The sequence below is a fragment of the Pelmatolapia mariae genome, linkage group LG5 (assembly GCF_036321145.2).
Source record: "Pelmatolapia mariae isolate MD_Pm_ZW linkage group LG5, Pm_UMD_F_2, whole genome shotgun sequence".
NCBI classification, from domain to species: Eukaryota; Metazoa; Chordata; class Actinopteri; order Cichliformes; family Cichlidae; genus Pelmatolapia; species Pelmatolapia mariae.
The window spans coordinates 20,449,391-20,465,371 of NC_086231.1; the positions used below are offsets into that span (position 1 = coordinate 20,449,391).

General features: G+C 42.5%; 2 protein-coding genes across 4 annotated transcripts; both read right to left on the reverse strand.

Moving 5' to 3' along the window:
* Position 1: 1 nt before the first annotated feature.
* cdkn1a (cyclin dependent kinase inhibitor 1A) lies at positions 2 to 3,011 on the reverse strand. 2 transcript variants are annotated; one of them, XM_063473043.1, is made up of 3 exons: positions 2,759 to 3,011; positions 397 to 847; positions 2 to 314 (listed from the first exon to the last, which is right to left on the reverse strand). In XM_063473043.1, exons 2-3 carry the CDS (start codon positions 836 to 838, stop codon positions 259 to 261), a joined length of 498 nt encoding a protein of 165 aa, XP_063329113.1. In that variant the 5' UTR covers positions 839 to 847; positions 2,759 to 3,011; the 3' UTR covers positions 2 to 258. The 2 variants fall into 2 exon arrangements, with proteins under 2 accessions (XP_063329113.1, XP_063329112.1); XM_063473042.1 differs by lacking the exon at positions 2,759 to 3,011 and adding an exon at positions 1,184 to 1,279.
* A 6,325-nt stretch (positions 3,012 to 9,336) lies between these two features.
* Positions 9,337 to 15,063, reverse strand: srsf3b (serine and arginine rich splicing factor 3b). 2 transcript variants are annotated; one of them, XM_063474120.1, is made up of 6 exons: positions 14,600 to 14,735; positions 14,170 to 14,380; positions 13,589 to 13,729; positions 11,578 to 11,616; positions 11,001 to 11,087; positions 9,337 to 10,233 (listed from the first exon to the last, which is right to left on the reverse strand). In XM_063474120.1, the coding sequence occupies exons 2-6, from the start codon at positions 14,370 to 14,372 to the stop codon at positions 10,206 to 10,208; spliced, it is 498 nt and encodes a 165-aa protein (XP_063330190.1). In that variant the 5' UTR covers positions 14,373 to 14,380; positions 14,600 to 14,735; the 3' UTR covers positions 9,337 to 10,205. The 2 variants fall into 2 exon arrangements, with proteins under 2 accessions (XP_063330190.1, XP_063330189.1); XM_063474119.1 differs by lacking the exon at positions 14,600 to 14,735 and adding an exon at positions 14,939 to 15,063 and having other exon boundaries at positions 9,339 to 10,233.
* Between the last annotated feature and the right edge of the window lie 918 nt (positions 15,064 to 15,981).

Here is a 15,981-nt window from a genome sequence, read left to right on the forward strand (position 1 = left end):
TCCCCAAATGAGGGTAAATCCACTGATTCCAGAGATTACTGTTAATCTTCTCTGCTCAAATGTCGCATTCTTGCCACTGAGGGGAAAAAACACCAATCTCCTCAGAGTGACTACAGTACCCTAATTAAGTGTTTTGTATTGACGTGTGGTTGAGGTCCCTCCTGGGTGCACGGCCAGAGTCTGTGCGGGACATGTGATTCCTGAGCGTGGCCCTGTCTGTGTGGTTCTCTTGGAATATTGGCGTTTCTCCACCGAATATCACTCGCCGGATTTGCGGGGCATCCACACTACTCTTCTTTTAGCCTGGTAGAAATCTGTTGGGATAAAGCGCAGGAATTTTAAGCTCATGCACTCTCACGTAAAATGACGAGACTTCTCGCTTTCAGCTACACGTACCTGTGATGTTCGTCTGCTTCCTCTTCAGCCCCGTGTTCTCGCCCTTCTCCGGTGTTTTCTCCAGCATCTCCTGGCTGTGCTTGCATTTCTCCGGCGTACCGGGGATGTTCTCCTTCTCGCTCTGTGCCGTCTCCACCCTCCCTCTCTTGGGAGTAACTGTCGCTGCTGACCTTTGGCCTTCAGCTTGTCCGAGATCCTGCAAACAGGACCTGTAGAGCAGAGGCACCCTAGTGCTCGGGACACCTTCCCATTGGAAATCACTGCTCTCCAGAGGCTTGTCCAAGCTAAAGTCAAAGCCCCACCGCTTTGAAGCCTCCTGAAGGTCGTTACGCATGGCGGTCTGGTACTCCACCTGTAACTGCACTCGGTCCACAGGCCCAAACAGGTTTCTCCGGGCTGATCTTTTTCTCAGAACCCCCAAGATTCGCTTGTGAGAAGCCATCACTCTACACTGATGGAAACAGAGAGAAGATCTCTGGTTAGAGTAACACTGATTGGCGTTTTGCTTTAAAAAGTAGTAACAATAATAAACCAGGCATGGCATATTTGAAAGTTAATTTTGTCTCCATCAATTAAGCATCTCCAGCGATGAGACTAATCCTCCCTGACACTCGGTGCTGATGAAATGTTGCACAAGTAAAACATGCAGTGACTTCTCTGAGAGGAGAGGAACCTCAGCACCAGTCTTATTCTAAACCAAGCAAAATGAGCTCTGTAATCCATTACAAGTGCATCCATCTCAGTTACTTGATACTGCCTCGAGTATGAAAGTAAAAATCAGTCTTACCATCTTTCAAACCAGTGTAAAGCTCCTCAGTGAACTAACACACTGGTCTCACTGGGCAGCTTTTTATACTAAGGCAGTGACTCACTGAGCGCTCCTCCCTCTCTCTGAATCACTGGTACATGCCAGGGCATAATCTCAACCAGACATGTAAGGACAAGTCCTAAGCAGCGACCAAGAGCGCAAACACCGAGAATCACCACCAGGTGGCAGTATCAGGCCCCCTGCAGAGTAAAAATCAGAGACGGTGACTTATGAATCCTATTTCCACATCTGCAGATCTGGACGGGACTTACATACAAACAGCAAACACTTTACTGCGAAGGCTACAGGAAGGAATCAGGTGTGTCTCAGGTGGATGTCATTAAGGCCATCCGGGAAGTACTGGGCAGAATTCCCAGGATTTTCTTTTCAGGGAACAATCATGAGAAGCAGTTCCCATCATGATTATCCAGCTGAGAACAGCAGGAGGGGGAGAGGTCACTCTGATTAGAGTTTAATAAGTGATGAAAATAATGACGTTGAAGAGAAGTGCAGAGAAGCAAATCCACACAACCTGGTAACTGTTCACTGGCACCTTAAGTCCAATTTTTTTTTCAACAAAGCTTTATAATAAACACGGGCTTTAAAATGACTTGGGTGGAAATCTTGTTAAAACATGCCCCGTTACATCATCCCACAAATGTGGCGATTGTCCAAGATTTGCAGTTCATTCATTCTAAGTTCAACGAAATCTTGGAGACAAAACAACAACAGCAAAACTTTAACACACATTATCCAAAGATCAGGCTCATATATAGTTTTTCATCTGATAGGAACGTGCTTATGTCTTTGTGTGACAGATTGATTGAAATATCAATAGGATGGATACTGGGAAAAACTGGGGAGCCAAAATAAATCCAATTCATCCAGAATGAAGTAAAACATCAGAAACACTGAAACACTTTGGGAGAGGGTTGACACACAGCTTGTAGCCACTATCCTCCTCACACCCTCCCATTTCATCCACTCAGTCACGCGTGTGACGCGGCGTGAGAGGAGGGGGCGGAGTGATTCAAGCGAGTGGCGGGAGAACGAGTCATGCACGGGCGGCGCTGGAACCGGCTCGGTCCCTGCCCAGTTTACTACACAGGTCCACGTGAGGCTGGAACTCGTGCTGGCCGGCCAAACTGCGCTGTCACTGTCTGGAGCCCTTACTACCACCACCCCTGCACACCAATGAACCACAACCACACACACGTAAAAACAACCGTGCGGGAAGCTTTGGTAAAGTTTTGAGTTGATACACTGAAACCAGCTAAAAGACATACAAACCCAACAACAACACGGGGACGGCGGTAGTCATGGAAACGTGTAATTTATGGGATTAAACGAACAAACAAACAAATAAATAAATAAAACATTAAAAAAAGATAAAGCATATAGTTAGGACTGAACCTAAAAGTAGCTCCTATAACATTACAGGTTGTATAGCCATATAATGTAAACAGCGATTTTTTTTAGAGTTGTATACACTAACAGGCCAGTCACAAGTGAACACACCAAAGCGCGAAAATTCAAATTTTTAGTTTTACTTACATTTTAATTCAAAGACAAAAAATCTTCCTTCTTTCAAACTTGCTGGGGGAAACCTGACTGTTATCCACCTTATCTTGCTGTTTTTCTGATTTCCAGTCTTCACAGCAGCTCTGATGTAAATAAACGCCCGAAGCTGATGCTATGTAACCCAGCAGATTCACAGGAAAATACTTCTCCGTGACACTTTCTCCTAAGATTTCTTACAGACACGGACTCCTGCTAAACTTTTATGAGCTCCGGGTACCCTCCTCTCCAGTCCAGAGGCGGAGACTCGGGGGACTCGCACACGTGGATTTGGCCCGGTAAACACACGAGCACACGTGAAGCTTGGCTCGGGTAGAAGACGAGAGGAAATTCCAGTTCAGGACACAGCCCAGCTCAGCCTCCCCGTCTCTCCCTGCCTCTCAGTGCGCATGACAGAGCGCAGTGATGTGTATACTTGTCCCGTTTCCAGGATACATTACAATGACACGTCTCGTTTGCTTCCTTCCATTTCTAAAACAGCTCACGCGACGTTTCGGTTTCTGTTGATATTACAGAGCAGACAGCAGCGAAGGAGAAAGTAGAAGTAAAAGTGGAGAAACTCGTAAACAGTAAATGGAACTACACTGGGTAATTGCACTCATGCGCTTTTTGTACCTGTATCCAATTTAAATAATATAAAGTTTAAAATATAAAGTAAGCATAAGAACGGGGAAGAAAAGTGATTTAAGGGAATTTGGTGCCAGATGGGCTGGTCTTTGTATTTCAGAAAGTGCTGCTGTGCTGGGATTTTCCCACATAAACATCTCCAGGGTTTGCAATATTGTCCAGAAAAGAGAAAATACCCAGCAAGCAGCAGTTCTCTGGGTGAAAATGCCTTGTTGATGTCAGAGGAGGATGGACAGACTGCTTCGAGCTGATAGGAAGGCAACATAAACTCACATAACCACACGTTATACTCAAGTTATTCAACTTAGTTCAGTTAAAATTGTTTCTTTACACGGTGTCAAATAACAACAACAATCACCTCAAGGCACTTTGCACTGTAAAGTAAAACCCCTACAGTAATATGAGAAAACCCCATCAGTCAGAGGACACCCCCACCCCCTCATGAGCAAGCACTTCTGGGAAGGAAAAACTCCCCTTTAACAGGAAGAAACCTCTGACAGAAGCAGACTGAGGGAGGGACAACCATCTGCTGTAACCGGTTGAAGGTGAGGGGAGGAAGAGTACACAGAGTACCACTCCTGTCAGCTAAGAGGAGGAAACATAGGCTAAAATTGGTATGGAGTCATAAAAACTGGACACTAAAAGACTGGATACATGTTGCGTGGTCTGATGAGTCTCGATTCCTGCTGCCACATTCAGGTTGTATGTTCAGGACTTTTTGTAAGTAACATGAAAGAATAGATCCATCCACGCTCCAGCTTTGTATCAACACTTCAGGCTGCTGTCGATGGTGTAATAGTGTGGAGGGATATATTCTTCACACACTTTAGGTCCCTTAGTTTCAAATGAGCATCACTTAAACACCACATCCTACCTGAGTATTGCTGCTGACCAATGCACCATGTCACAAAGCTCAAATCATCTCAAACTAGTTTCTTGAACCTCCAAAAGTTGATTCTGTTCATCTGGACGTAGCGTCATTATGCAAATGTACTGTTTATAAGATTGGGGAAACCTGCAGTCAGCTGAGACTGAAGAAGTCACTTGGATGAGTGACGAAACGTTTCTCCCACAAAACGCTACGTCCAGATGAACAGAATCAACTTTTGGAGATTTACTTTCCTGGATGATTGAGAATGCATCAAGATAGTTTCTTGAACAACTGTACTCCAATGGTGTCCACAGTCACCAGATCTCAGCCCAATAGAGCACCATTGGATGTGGTGAAACGGGACATTTGCATAATAGATTTGCAAATCTACCCATGTATCTGTTTTTTTTTTCTATATGGACCTAAATCAGTCAGCTTATTGGAAATTTAAGGCAACTAATGTAACTAAAGAAGTGGCCAATGAGTGCAACTTACTTTGACATAAAAACAACTAAAAAGAATAACAGAATTATTTCATAAAATATCTTCAAGTTTTACAGAATAAACCCAATCTTATACTAGCAGCAGTGTCAATACAGTAATAAACTATACATAATAATGTTATTTAATAATAACACCCTGAAAGTGTCAGCAGGGAATACAGTCTGCTTATAATAATCAGGCTTTATACTTGCAGCTTTTTAGCAATGCACAAGCCACTGACACTCGTCTAATTTCTAACTATTCTACATCATTTTATTACATTTTATTGGATCATCACTGGCAGTGAGTTTGAATGTACCGCTTCCGCCTGTAGTCCAGCTTATCTTCATGTTGAACGGGATTCGTATGAAACTGTACAAATCAGTGCAAACGATAGAAGCTGCATTTTAGGCTATGAGTCTAGGAGTACTGGTCCACACCGGTTACATACTGTACCGGAAGGTTTTTCTTTTCCTCCCACTCTTGTGTCATGTCTGTTTATTTCAACCCCCCCAATGCTCTCCAGCCCCATCATGCTGCCCTTTAGCCTAGTTCCCAGAACATCAACAATAAGGGCCCAGACTGTAGGATTCGGTGTATAAAGGCCCAGCTGATCTGACTCTACAGTGGGTCCTTTGTTAAGTAACTGAGTGATGAGACACAAGAGAAACACACACGCACACCACCACACCAGCTAGGAAGCTATACTCAGTGGAGATATGCACTGGAGTTAATTTGCTTTTACACTCGTGCAGCTGAGTGGACACTTTATTATCGCTCAGCTCTGAGGCGGCTGCACAGTGCACAGGCCTAATCAAATTGTGTTATTCAGGTCTTTGTTCTGCACCCACCGTAAAAGCTTTGTTTCACAGATAGCGCCAAATGAAGTGCATAGACTAAGTAAGCTACCACTTAGTTAAATATTTATCAAGGAAGTCCCGCTCTTTGCAATTTTACCTGACACCATGCGTATGTAATACTGAAAGCATGCAACAAAATCAAAATCAAGTACTTGTGTATGATCTCATTAAAATGTTAAAACCTGTTTGTTATTAATTAAGCTTACAGTTAAATAACCCACATTTCAGCCAGAAGCATTTCAGGGAAACTGCACAGATTTGTACTTGCTTCAGCTTTCTACTGTACGTACTGTCTGTTGACACTTTGACCTGGGAGCACAGCATGTCCTGACAAAGCACCCTGCAAAGCACACAATTATGTAGCCTTCAAAAATGAATAGAGGGTTACTGGTTTTACCATCCCGCTGCAAAAAACATTAAAGTTATTTAGATATGCCAAAGTGTCCAAATTCTGGCATAAACACAGAGGAAAAACATTTACAGAACTATCGGTCCAGTGTGCTGTACGACAGCACCGTGTTACGACATGCATACGGGATGTGCAAATAAGTGTTTTTCTGTCTAAATCTGCAGCAGTCCCAAGATTAAGGCTGAGTTCAGACCGAGTTCAGTTTCACGCAAATAAAAGCAGCTTCTTCGTCTCTGTAGAAGCTGCTGGTGCAACAAGCCAATGAAAAGGACGTACATGTAAAGGCAAATTCCTTGTGCATTACTTTTTAACCTGAATGCTGGGTTTCTTTTGTTACCTCGCAATTGCTTCAACTAAAACTTTCTGATATTGTTTGTATGTCTAAGAGTATAACGAACTGTTGTGGATCATTGTTTTTACTTCAGAATCAATGCTTAAATGTCCTTAAGGCTAAAAAAATCCTTCTCAAATATTGCAGGTATAGACACATGTCTAGTTGAAGCTGCGAGGGTGCATTTACAAGGCAAGAGAAAAAAAAAAAGCATAAAATGAGTGATGGTATCAGGACAGAACTTAACTGATCCGAATCAGGAAGTTATCGGGTCATCTGCATCAATGTTTCCAAAAGGCTCAGACTGAGTTGCTGAATCTTTTCACTGTGGAAAGAGATTTCCAGAAGGTTCACCACCAAACAGCTGCTCTGATTTTTACACACAGTATGAAGGATCGTGCTCCATTCACGTGTATAAAAGATGGATACAGCTTCTGGGTCTCATAAATGAAAATATGCATTCTTTTTAATGGCCAACAAATGGCAATAGCTGTGGTTGCAAAATATTTCCAGTCCGATTGAGGTTTTGGAGACGTTAACTAATCCTTGGCACCAGTTTAGCTCACTGGTTGAGCAGGCGCTCGCATGCCATATATGGATGAGATGCAGTGGCCTGGGTTTGAGTGTGACCCTTTCCCGCGTGTCTTCCCCTGCTCATTCTCACTCTCTTGTTTACCCCTCACTGTTGATGAAAGACAAAAAGACCCCAAAAATATAAAAACATTAACTTGTCCACCATTTTCAATGTGTGACAATTGTAGTGACAGAGTAGGATCAAGTGAATAAAGTCCCAGTCACACAGGCCAAGAGACTGGTCTGCAACCATCTAGCAACTATTCATCTATCCATCCAATGGCTACAACCTGTCAGCTTGTGCTTCTGCAAAGCCACCATCAGTGCTCATAGGTAGGTATATATAGATTTTAGAGCAACATATGCTCCCATCCAGATGATGTCTTTAGCAAGAATATGCTAAACTCCATACTGCAGCGATTACTGCAGCATAACTTCATAGTAGAAGAGTCAGAGTGTTGAACTGATCTGCCAGAACTTCACCAGCTGATAACATCTGCTCATCATGAAATAAAAACATACGACAAAGAAGGCCCAGGACTGCTGAGCAGCTAGAATCCTGTTTGAGACATGAATGGGACAATAGTCCGATCCTAGAAGTCCAGCCAGCTGGTCTCCTCATTCCCCAGATGTTTGCGGACTGTTAACTGAAGTGGGGACGGGCCTTTCCTGACTGTTTGAGATGTACTGCTCAACAAGACCATGGAATGGTACATTTTCTCAGTTTAAACAGTTGATATGTTTTTATTGTAAATAAATCATTTCATTTCATTGGTCATTTGGTTTTTATTTAGCATTATTTAGCATCAAAGCTACCTTTTGGGGGGGGTGGGGGGGATTGGGGTTGTACAATATAAAGCGCCTTGAGGCAACTGTTGTTGTGATATATAAATAAAATTGAATTGAATTGAATGAAATAAAATTGAATTACTCTGAGAAAGGAGGTGCACAGGTGTTCCTAATAAAGTGCTGTGTTCAAGGACAGAGGTAAAATATTCGCCTCCATTAACACTCTATAAGAAGAAAGAGAGGATGCCAAGTTCTTCTTCTCACTGATATGAAATCCCAACCTTGGAGCAGGTGGGAGAGAGTGTATGACTTGGACTGATTATTTAAAGTGTTTTATTTTGTCTTCATCTACTGTCTAATCACCCAGCTCAGCGCTGGGTAAGCACAGGGTACTGAACTGTGACCTCGTCTAGAATTAACACACTGCAGCACCTTTGTGTGCTTTACATTATCCCGTCCTCTGCTCCGTGGGCGCCAAACCCACAGGCAGTGCGTTACATAACGCTGGGGTGGAAATACCACGGCTCAAAGAGTGGCTTCCCGCGGGCACGAGACCCGTCGCCGTGGATGCTGTGTCATCGTTCCAGTGACGTCACACGGGCTTGAGTAATTTGCGGAAAAGCGCGCGCAGATTTGAGAACTCAAGTCTCCGTTATGCCGGCTTCACGTGGACTGTGAGCGTGAACAGCTGGAGCTGGGTGTAACCCAGGAAAAGTTACTGGACAGCGTGAGAGCTGTGGCGGTGTGCGTCCGCCACCCACAGCTTTAAATTTAGTGAATGAAACGGTGTGAAGCACCCTTATGCGTCATGTTACGCTTTCACTTTTAGCTACTATTTTCAGTATTAGCACGGTTTTCAGACGCTTTCAAGGGCCTGCACACAACTTTATCAATAGCACAAGGACATCATTGTTTGGATTGGTTATCTATCCTGCTGAAAGGGTTAAACAATCAGTCAACCTATTACATAACAGCCTCTTAGTGAACACCACGTTCAACAGAAGAGGGAAATTACGAGAACATGAACCTGCCATAGGCTGCTTTTTTTCTTCTTCTTAATCCTATGGAGAAACCTGTACTAATGTGGAGTTTGAACTACCTTAAGTGAAACAGAAAATGATGTTCAACAAATCAGAAGGAAAAAATCCCAACAGCGCCACCAGCTGGAAGTGGATTCAACAGGTTGCTCTGAGTGAGCTTTTTGTTAAATGTGGTCTTCTTCTTTTAAGGGTCACCATTGTGGATCTGTCTCCATCTCACTAACTCGCATGCCCTCCTTCAAGAATCTTCTCTCAGGTTTTCCTCTTTTCCTTCTTCCTGGCAGCTCCATATTTAACACCTTTGGTCCAAAATAGCCTCAATCCCTCCTCCGTACACACCCAAACCCCCTCAGTCTGGCCTTTCAAACTTTGTCTAAAACAGCTCAGCCTGAGTTGTCCCTTTGATGGACTCCTTAATCTCATCCATTCTGCTCAGCTTTCTCACTTATCCAAACCATACCCAATAGCAGGTCTCACTACCATCCCTTTCACGCTCGCTGAATCCTATCAAAGAGTGAAAAAGAGTGAAGCCTCATTTACGAAGCAGCTAGGGTTAAATAAAGGCACATCTTTAATTCAGCTGAAACAATGCTCTGGGCTTCTTCACACATCAAGAGCGCCCTCTGGTGGGGGTTAAATGCTCAAAGTACATTGGTACTTTATTAATCTCAGGAAAGGTGTGAGGAAAAAAAATACAAAAAAACCCAACTTTTTTTTTTTTTTTTAAACCAACCAGTATTTTTAATTGAGACAATTTCACATAGTATCAAACAAAAGAAAAAATGAAAAACTTCACAGACAAAAATCTGACCTCTGCTCCTTGTAGTCATTTTGATTCACTGGACAGATTTGCACTTGAAAGGGCTGCCTTTTTTTTTTTTTAATACGGTAAACAAAAACAGCCAACCACTAACAGATGGAAAACTTCATTATGAAGAGTGTAGCTAGAAAAAAAATAGTTGGCTTACAAACAAACAAAAAGGGATTTATCCCATCTTTTTCTTTTTTAAAAAAATGCTGACATTTACACAGTGAAAAATGACGGACTACTCACACGATGTCTAACTACACAGAACATTCTTCAAGAAAACAAAGCTCAGAGATTAACTGGTGAATTGGAATGCTGGGTGGCACTACTGTTTCAGGACCAGCAAGACAGACGTGGCACAGGTGAGCTATTATACCTGTACACGCCCAGTCACTGTATTTGAAAGTCACCACAACAGGAAAAAGGGAGGGACACTAAAATGCTTGATTGTTGTTGTTTTCTTTAAAAAAATGATGGGGAAAAAAAAGAAAGGGAAGGGGAAAAAACAACAACAACAACAACAAAAAAAAAACAGACAAAAGTGACCTCACGGTCATGATGAGTCCATCATATGAAACGGGAAAGCCCGTAAAACCGTTCATCTTCAGCTCCCTTTACACCTGGCAGACCTCTTATCTTCTGCCATTAGACCTGGAGCGGCTGTGAGGGAGAACAAGACAAAAAATAAATACATTTCAGCTCATTCTTGCATTAACCCTTCACCAATCACAAACAATCAAATTGAGTTTTAAATGCACCGGAAATGTGTTTGTGGGAGTTTGTGCTGCGTATAACACCACACCCACACGATGCCAGATTCATTAATCGTGTGACCAACAGCAGCAGACTGATGTCACACATACTCACAGCTCCAGCTGAGTGGTTATTGATCAGTTTACACTGAGGCGGACACTTTCAGCAGAGAAACAGGTGCTGCCACCAAAACACCCTATGATAAGCTATCATCACAATACTTCACTTACATTGCAATAACATATACTGCAATTTATCAGCTCTTTTTTTAAATTTCAAAGCTCAAAGCCTACTTTATCTAACTGGATAAAACATATCAACAAACTTGCAACACCCCCAAGTTTTGGGCAACCATTTAGTCACCAGGAATAGCAATAAGTCATGTTTTGTTTTTTGGGTAAGAAGGTGGCTGTCCTGTTTTTTTACTGGTGGGATGGAGACATTTGCTTGCTCTGGATTAGGAGGCAGCTTTGACAAGAGTATCCGGTGTTGGATGGCTTTTCAGTCGAGCTGTCTTTATCTCAGATTGGTCAGCTAAGAACCAACACTGTCACTGTACATTAATATCACAATATTTTATTTAAATAAATAATGTTTGTCTATTTGATGAGTCGCTAACAGCCCTACTTTAATGGACTGAAATAATCTTCAGACAGTTCAAGGTGTACAAGTACCTTCTTGATCGAGAGAAGGATCTCGAAGGTTTGTGGTTCCTGTCCCGGGAGAGGGACCTCTCTCTCCTCCTGTCTCTGGAGAAAGACCTGAAGAAGAAAAACATCCCATTATAAATTTTTTTTAAGAACGTTTTTTTTTTTTTTTTTTTTTTTTTAAACAAAAACCGTTTTTAACCAAAAGTTAGATATATTTAAAAAGATGGTGGTTTGATTTCAAATTACATTTAATTTAGTGTAAAGATGCACGTAAACAAGGTCTGAAATCTGTAAACATGACTGTATTAAGTGTGCATATGTACACACTCAGTTTTCACTTAGTGTAAGCCGACTCCACTTTGCCTTCCACATTATATCAATTAGCACAGAGCTTACACTGCATCACCACAGAAACAGCAACAAAGGTTCAAACAGGCTGTAAAGTTAAACAAGCATCTCTGCAAAAAACTTTTCAGCTTCCACGCAGGTCAGGTTTAGTGCAACACTTCTGCATCACACAGCTGTATGCTACAAATAAAACACATGCATACACGATGCTGAAATTATGAGTTAATCTCATGCAGCGTGAAAGATGACTTGCCTGCTACGGCTGCGGCTGAAGCTCCTCCTGCGTGGGGATCTGCGCAGGGAAAATACAAACGTGTTAAGGACAAAGACAGATGGATTGATCACTGTGTAGAGCTCCACATTATTTACTCCTTTTCTTACACGGGGCTCCCTCAGCACAGCCCTTTGGCTATCTCAAGAACTCAAAATGGAAGTAAACGACTTGGGTGTTTTTCCAAGGAAAACAAATACTTCAACCAGAAAACAGAAGTCACTGGCAGTGGACCCAGCACATAAAGATGGCAGGTGCAGAGGAAACCACCTCTCACCTTTCCCACAGTAACACATGCACCTTTCAATAAAGTCCAATTATATTTCAGTCTAACTTTGAAATGCAGATTAGGATTCGTCCCGTGATTTATAAGCAGTAGGTTCAGAGCTCCGAGGCATGAAACACCAGAAGGATTTTCATCTTAAGGTAATTTGATATCGTACTGTGGATCGGCTCTGATGTGGGGAATCAAAAACCCAGCACACCATTTGGGCCACCATCTGTATGAATTCAGTCCACTGCACTTTAAGGGAAAAATGTACAGAAATGGAAATTGGTACCAAAATTTATTTTTCACAGGGAATAAGCCTCGTGAAACAGCCAGGCTAAGATCTCAAACCGGGAACACACACACACACACACACAAAAAAAGATCTGATATTCATAGGGGGTGTTTAAGGAAAGTTTTGATGTGACTTCAAAATTCTGCTCAGAGCCCCAAGACATACCAGATGATTATCTATCATCGAAATCTCTGGAAACATGACGTTCCAGATATTTGATGTTGGTCCATCCCCCTTTGAAACAAGGACTACAGAAATGGTGGACGACAAAATGACAAACTTATGATCAAAATAATAATAATTAAAAAAAAGAACAACCCTTTTAAACCAGCTGTCTCTTCACTTTTAAAACTGTAATCAGCAGTGTACTGAATGAAGCAGGAAAACTTACTAGTATTTTTGGTTTTCAACAAGCTAGAAATGACGAAAGGGAGGCAGACTGTCGGCCGGGTGGGTAGAATTGGCTGAATAGGACTGGCCAGATGCTGCAAGGTGATTAGGTGGCAGGCAGATGGGGGCTGGCTGTGGCTTTTTTCCTGCTTTAATTGGTTAGCCGAAGGCTGCTGCTGGTAGGTTGTAGACATTTGGGAACGTAATACGCTGATTGGTCGGGAATGTGAGGTGGCCGCTGCCGTTTGGGTTAAGGTTGAAGGAGGAGGAGGTTGAGAACGGCATGCTGAGGAACCAATGGGCTGGTGCAACCTGACGACTGGCCATGCCTGGGTCATGTGACAGCACCAGCCAAGCTGATTGCGGCCCGATGATCAGCAGTCACATGATGCTGAAAGAGGACTAGTTGATTGACTCAGAGGGTGGTGAGAAGAGGCATGGTGGTGGCTCTGCAACGGGTTCATTCTTATTAATATAGATGAAAAATAAAAAGCATCCTCAAACAAAAAGAAAAAAATTTGCATCACATTTGGCACTTTTATTCCCCCCAAAATGTATACTTATACTTAGCCTATACTTTTACTGACTGCCTAAATCTGTTTCCCCACACCCATTTTTGCCTTTTTAAAACAGTTAAAATGAGATTGCACAAAAATGTGCGTTTCAAAGGAAGCATTTGTGCCTTAATATAACCACTTTAGATGCCTCAGAAACAGAAAGGCAGCCCTCTCTACATTCTGAAATAATGCCCCTTTTTCCACTACATGATGGTGAATGACTATCTGTGTGGCTCCTTCCATAAAATGACCATTAATGTCAATGATGATGAATCTGCAAGCCTTAAGCATTGCAACACCCACAAATATATAATCACCAGAAAAGGTCACAAACACTAGAAATACCTACACTGGAAACCCAAATGCAATTAAAGGGAACTGTACTGTGGGCAAGAAAGTTGAACCGGTAAGTGACCAAGCAAGAATAAAGTGCAGAATAGATTGGTTATCGTGTCTACTGGCCAACAACAACATGTAGGTCACCTGCGTCTGGGCGGTGGGCTACGCCGCCTGTAGTCGTCTCGGTCTCTAGGACGCCTGCTCCATGAAGGGGGAGCGCCTCGGGTGCGGCTACGCTTCTCGCCAGTAGATAACTCCACACGCACCCGACAGCCACACAAAGTCCTGCAAAAAAACCCAAAAAACCCCCCAAAAAAACATGAATAGAAAGTATTTTTCCTTGTTTTTCCAATAAAATGACTTACTTAGCACACTTCAGTGGGCTGAATATATTATTTGAATGTCTGAATGTAGTCTAAATGTCTGCTAATGTAACAGATGTGATGACCAATAACATGTTATCATTGTTAAAAGTGTGACTGCATGAGAGGAGCTCTCCTTTCTGCGGAATGGGAGCAATGTACTGAACTTGGAGGAAAGAGTAGTAGAAAATCCAAAAGCAATACCTTCATTTAAGTAGACTATTCATGTGGACGCAGCGTTTTCAGTAGGAGAAACGTTTCATCATCTTCCACTGAAAACGCCATGTCCAGATGAACAGAATCCACTTTCCTGACCTGGATGATTGAGCATGCATAAACACATTTGCACAGGTTGCCACCTACCTTCCATCAAGCTCCCGCACGGCATCAGTTGCATCTCTGGGATCTTCGAACTCTACAAAGGCGAAGCCTGGGGGGTTCCTGGCCACCCAAACACTCCGGAGAGGACCATAGTAGCCAAATGCTCTTTCTAACTCTGTCTTGTTTCCATTGTTGCCGAGATTTCCAACGTAGACCTTGCAGTCAAGGGGACAGTCACGATGCATGACTGTATCTGAAAAATGAGCAGAATAATATTAATGTTTTAGCTCTAAGACAAAGACTGGTAAATAGCCTGTATTTGTATAGCGCTTTACTTAGTCCATATGGACCCCAAAGCGCTTTACACTACATACACTACAAAGACTGGTCACACTCTCTCTCGCTCAGCCATTTACCACAGTGCAATACATGCTACCTAATGACCCACAAACGAATTGAGAGCTTGGCCTACTTTCTGCGCTGGATTTGCAGGCAGGTTATGCTAACGGAAACTCAAAAAACAAACAGACAGCCAGACGAAGCGAATCCCAAATGCCTTAGTTAACTCGTTTGTTTTATATCTCCAACTATACTGTTGCATATTCGACGCTGCATTGTGTTTCGAGGCTAATAATAGCTAACAGCTTATTTACAGGGAGCTAAAATGGCTGCCGCCTACCGAGGCCTACTCAGCGGTAGCGGCACTCGGCTAGCAGCCGCAGAAATTTATACTATACATTCACATATGTGAAGTAAACTCACAACAGGTCGTTTTACAAACATATAACAACGCAATAAATTGAAACGCTACCGTTTTAGGTGTAAATATCAGCTCAGATTATCGATTGTGATCCGGCTAAATTGTGCCTTTTCGTCTTCGGTGGAAAATGGCGTGACGTCAGTGGGCTAACAGGATGCCACTTTCGAGAGGGCGGGGTTAATGTCGCCTCCTTCCTTTGCCTAACCCCACACCCCCGAACAACAGTTGTCCAAGTTTTGGCTGCCTTTTCACTCTATCCAGTCCTTGTACATGACCTTCAGAGGAATGTTTTGTTTACAGTGTGAATACATTTACCAGAGCTCAAGGAAAAATTATGTTACTAACGAGTTACATAGCATAGTTAAATTGATGTAAAGTATTTCTTCAAATGATATTAAGAGAAATAGAGATATTTGAACTAATAAAGGTATAAATAAATTGTACTCTGTACAATAAAGCACTTTAGGACTCTTCTTCTCTCGGATGCTCCCTTGGGGTCTCCACCACAGTGGTCATCTGGTCATCTGTCTCCATTTCACCCTATCCCTGGCCTCCAGCCCTCATCATGCCCTACTTCACTACATCCATGAATCTTATCTGTGGTCTTTCTCTTTTTCTACTGCGTTGCACCTTCATCTTCAACATCCCTTGTAAAATATATTCACTATCCCACCTATCCCACGTCCAATCCATCTCAGCCTTGCTTCTCTAACTTTGTGTCCAAACCTCTTCCACCAGCTCCCTACCCTCACTACTGATCACAATGTTGTCTACAAACATTATAGTCCACATAGACTCCTGTCTGACCTCATCTGTTAGCCTGTCCATCACCCCTCCAAACAAGAAAGGACTACATTGCCGATCCTCTGATGTAATCACCCACCCACCTTGAACCCATCCTTCACTCCTACCACATTATTACTAAGATACTAATGTACAAATGTAATGCATATTGGAAAACAGAAATTTTTCTGTTTTTGAAAAGACTAAGTTGTGGCTAATAAGATAACTTCATTCACAGTATCACAGAAAAGAAGTGGAAAAAAATAATAAATAAAACGTGTTATGGTTGTATTTTCTTGGCAAGATTTTTC

Excerpts from the sequence above, each read along its gene's own strand:
- cdkn1a (XM_063473042.1), bottom strand. Across the intron at positions 315-396 it reads GAAGCAGACGAACATCACAG|ATTTCTACCAGGCTAAAAGA; the intron begins GTACGTGTAGCT and ends TTATCCCAACAG.
- srsf3b (XM_063474120.1), bottom strand. The coding sequence starts at position 14,372 with ATGCATCGTGACTGTCCCCTTGACTGCAAGGTCTACGTTGGAAATCTC. Across the intron at positions 13,730-14,169 it reads GTGCGGGAGCTTGATGGAAG|GACTTTGTGTGGCTGTCGGG; the intron begins GTAGGTGGCAAC and ends GTTTTTTTGCAG. Across the intron at positions 11,617-13,588 it reads AGCCCACCGCCCAGACGCAG|ATCCCCACGCAGGAGGAGCT; the intron begins GTGACCTACATG and ends TTCCCTGCGCAG.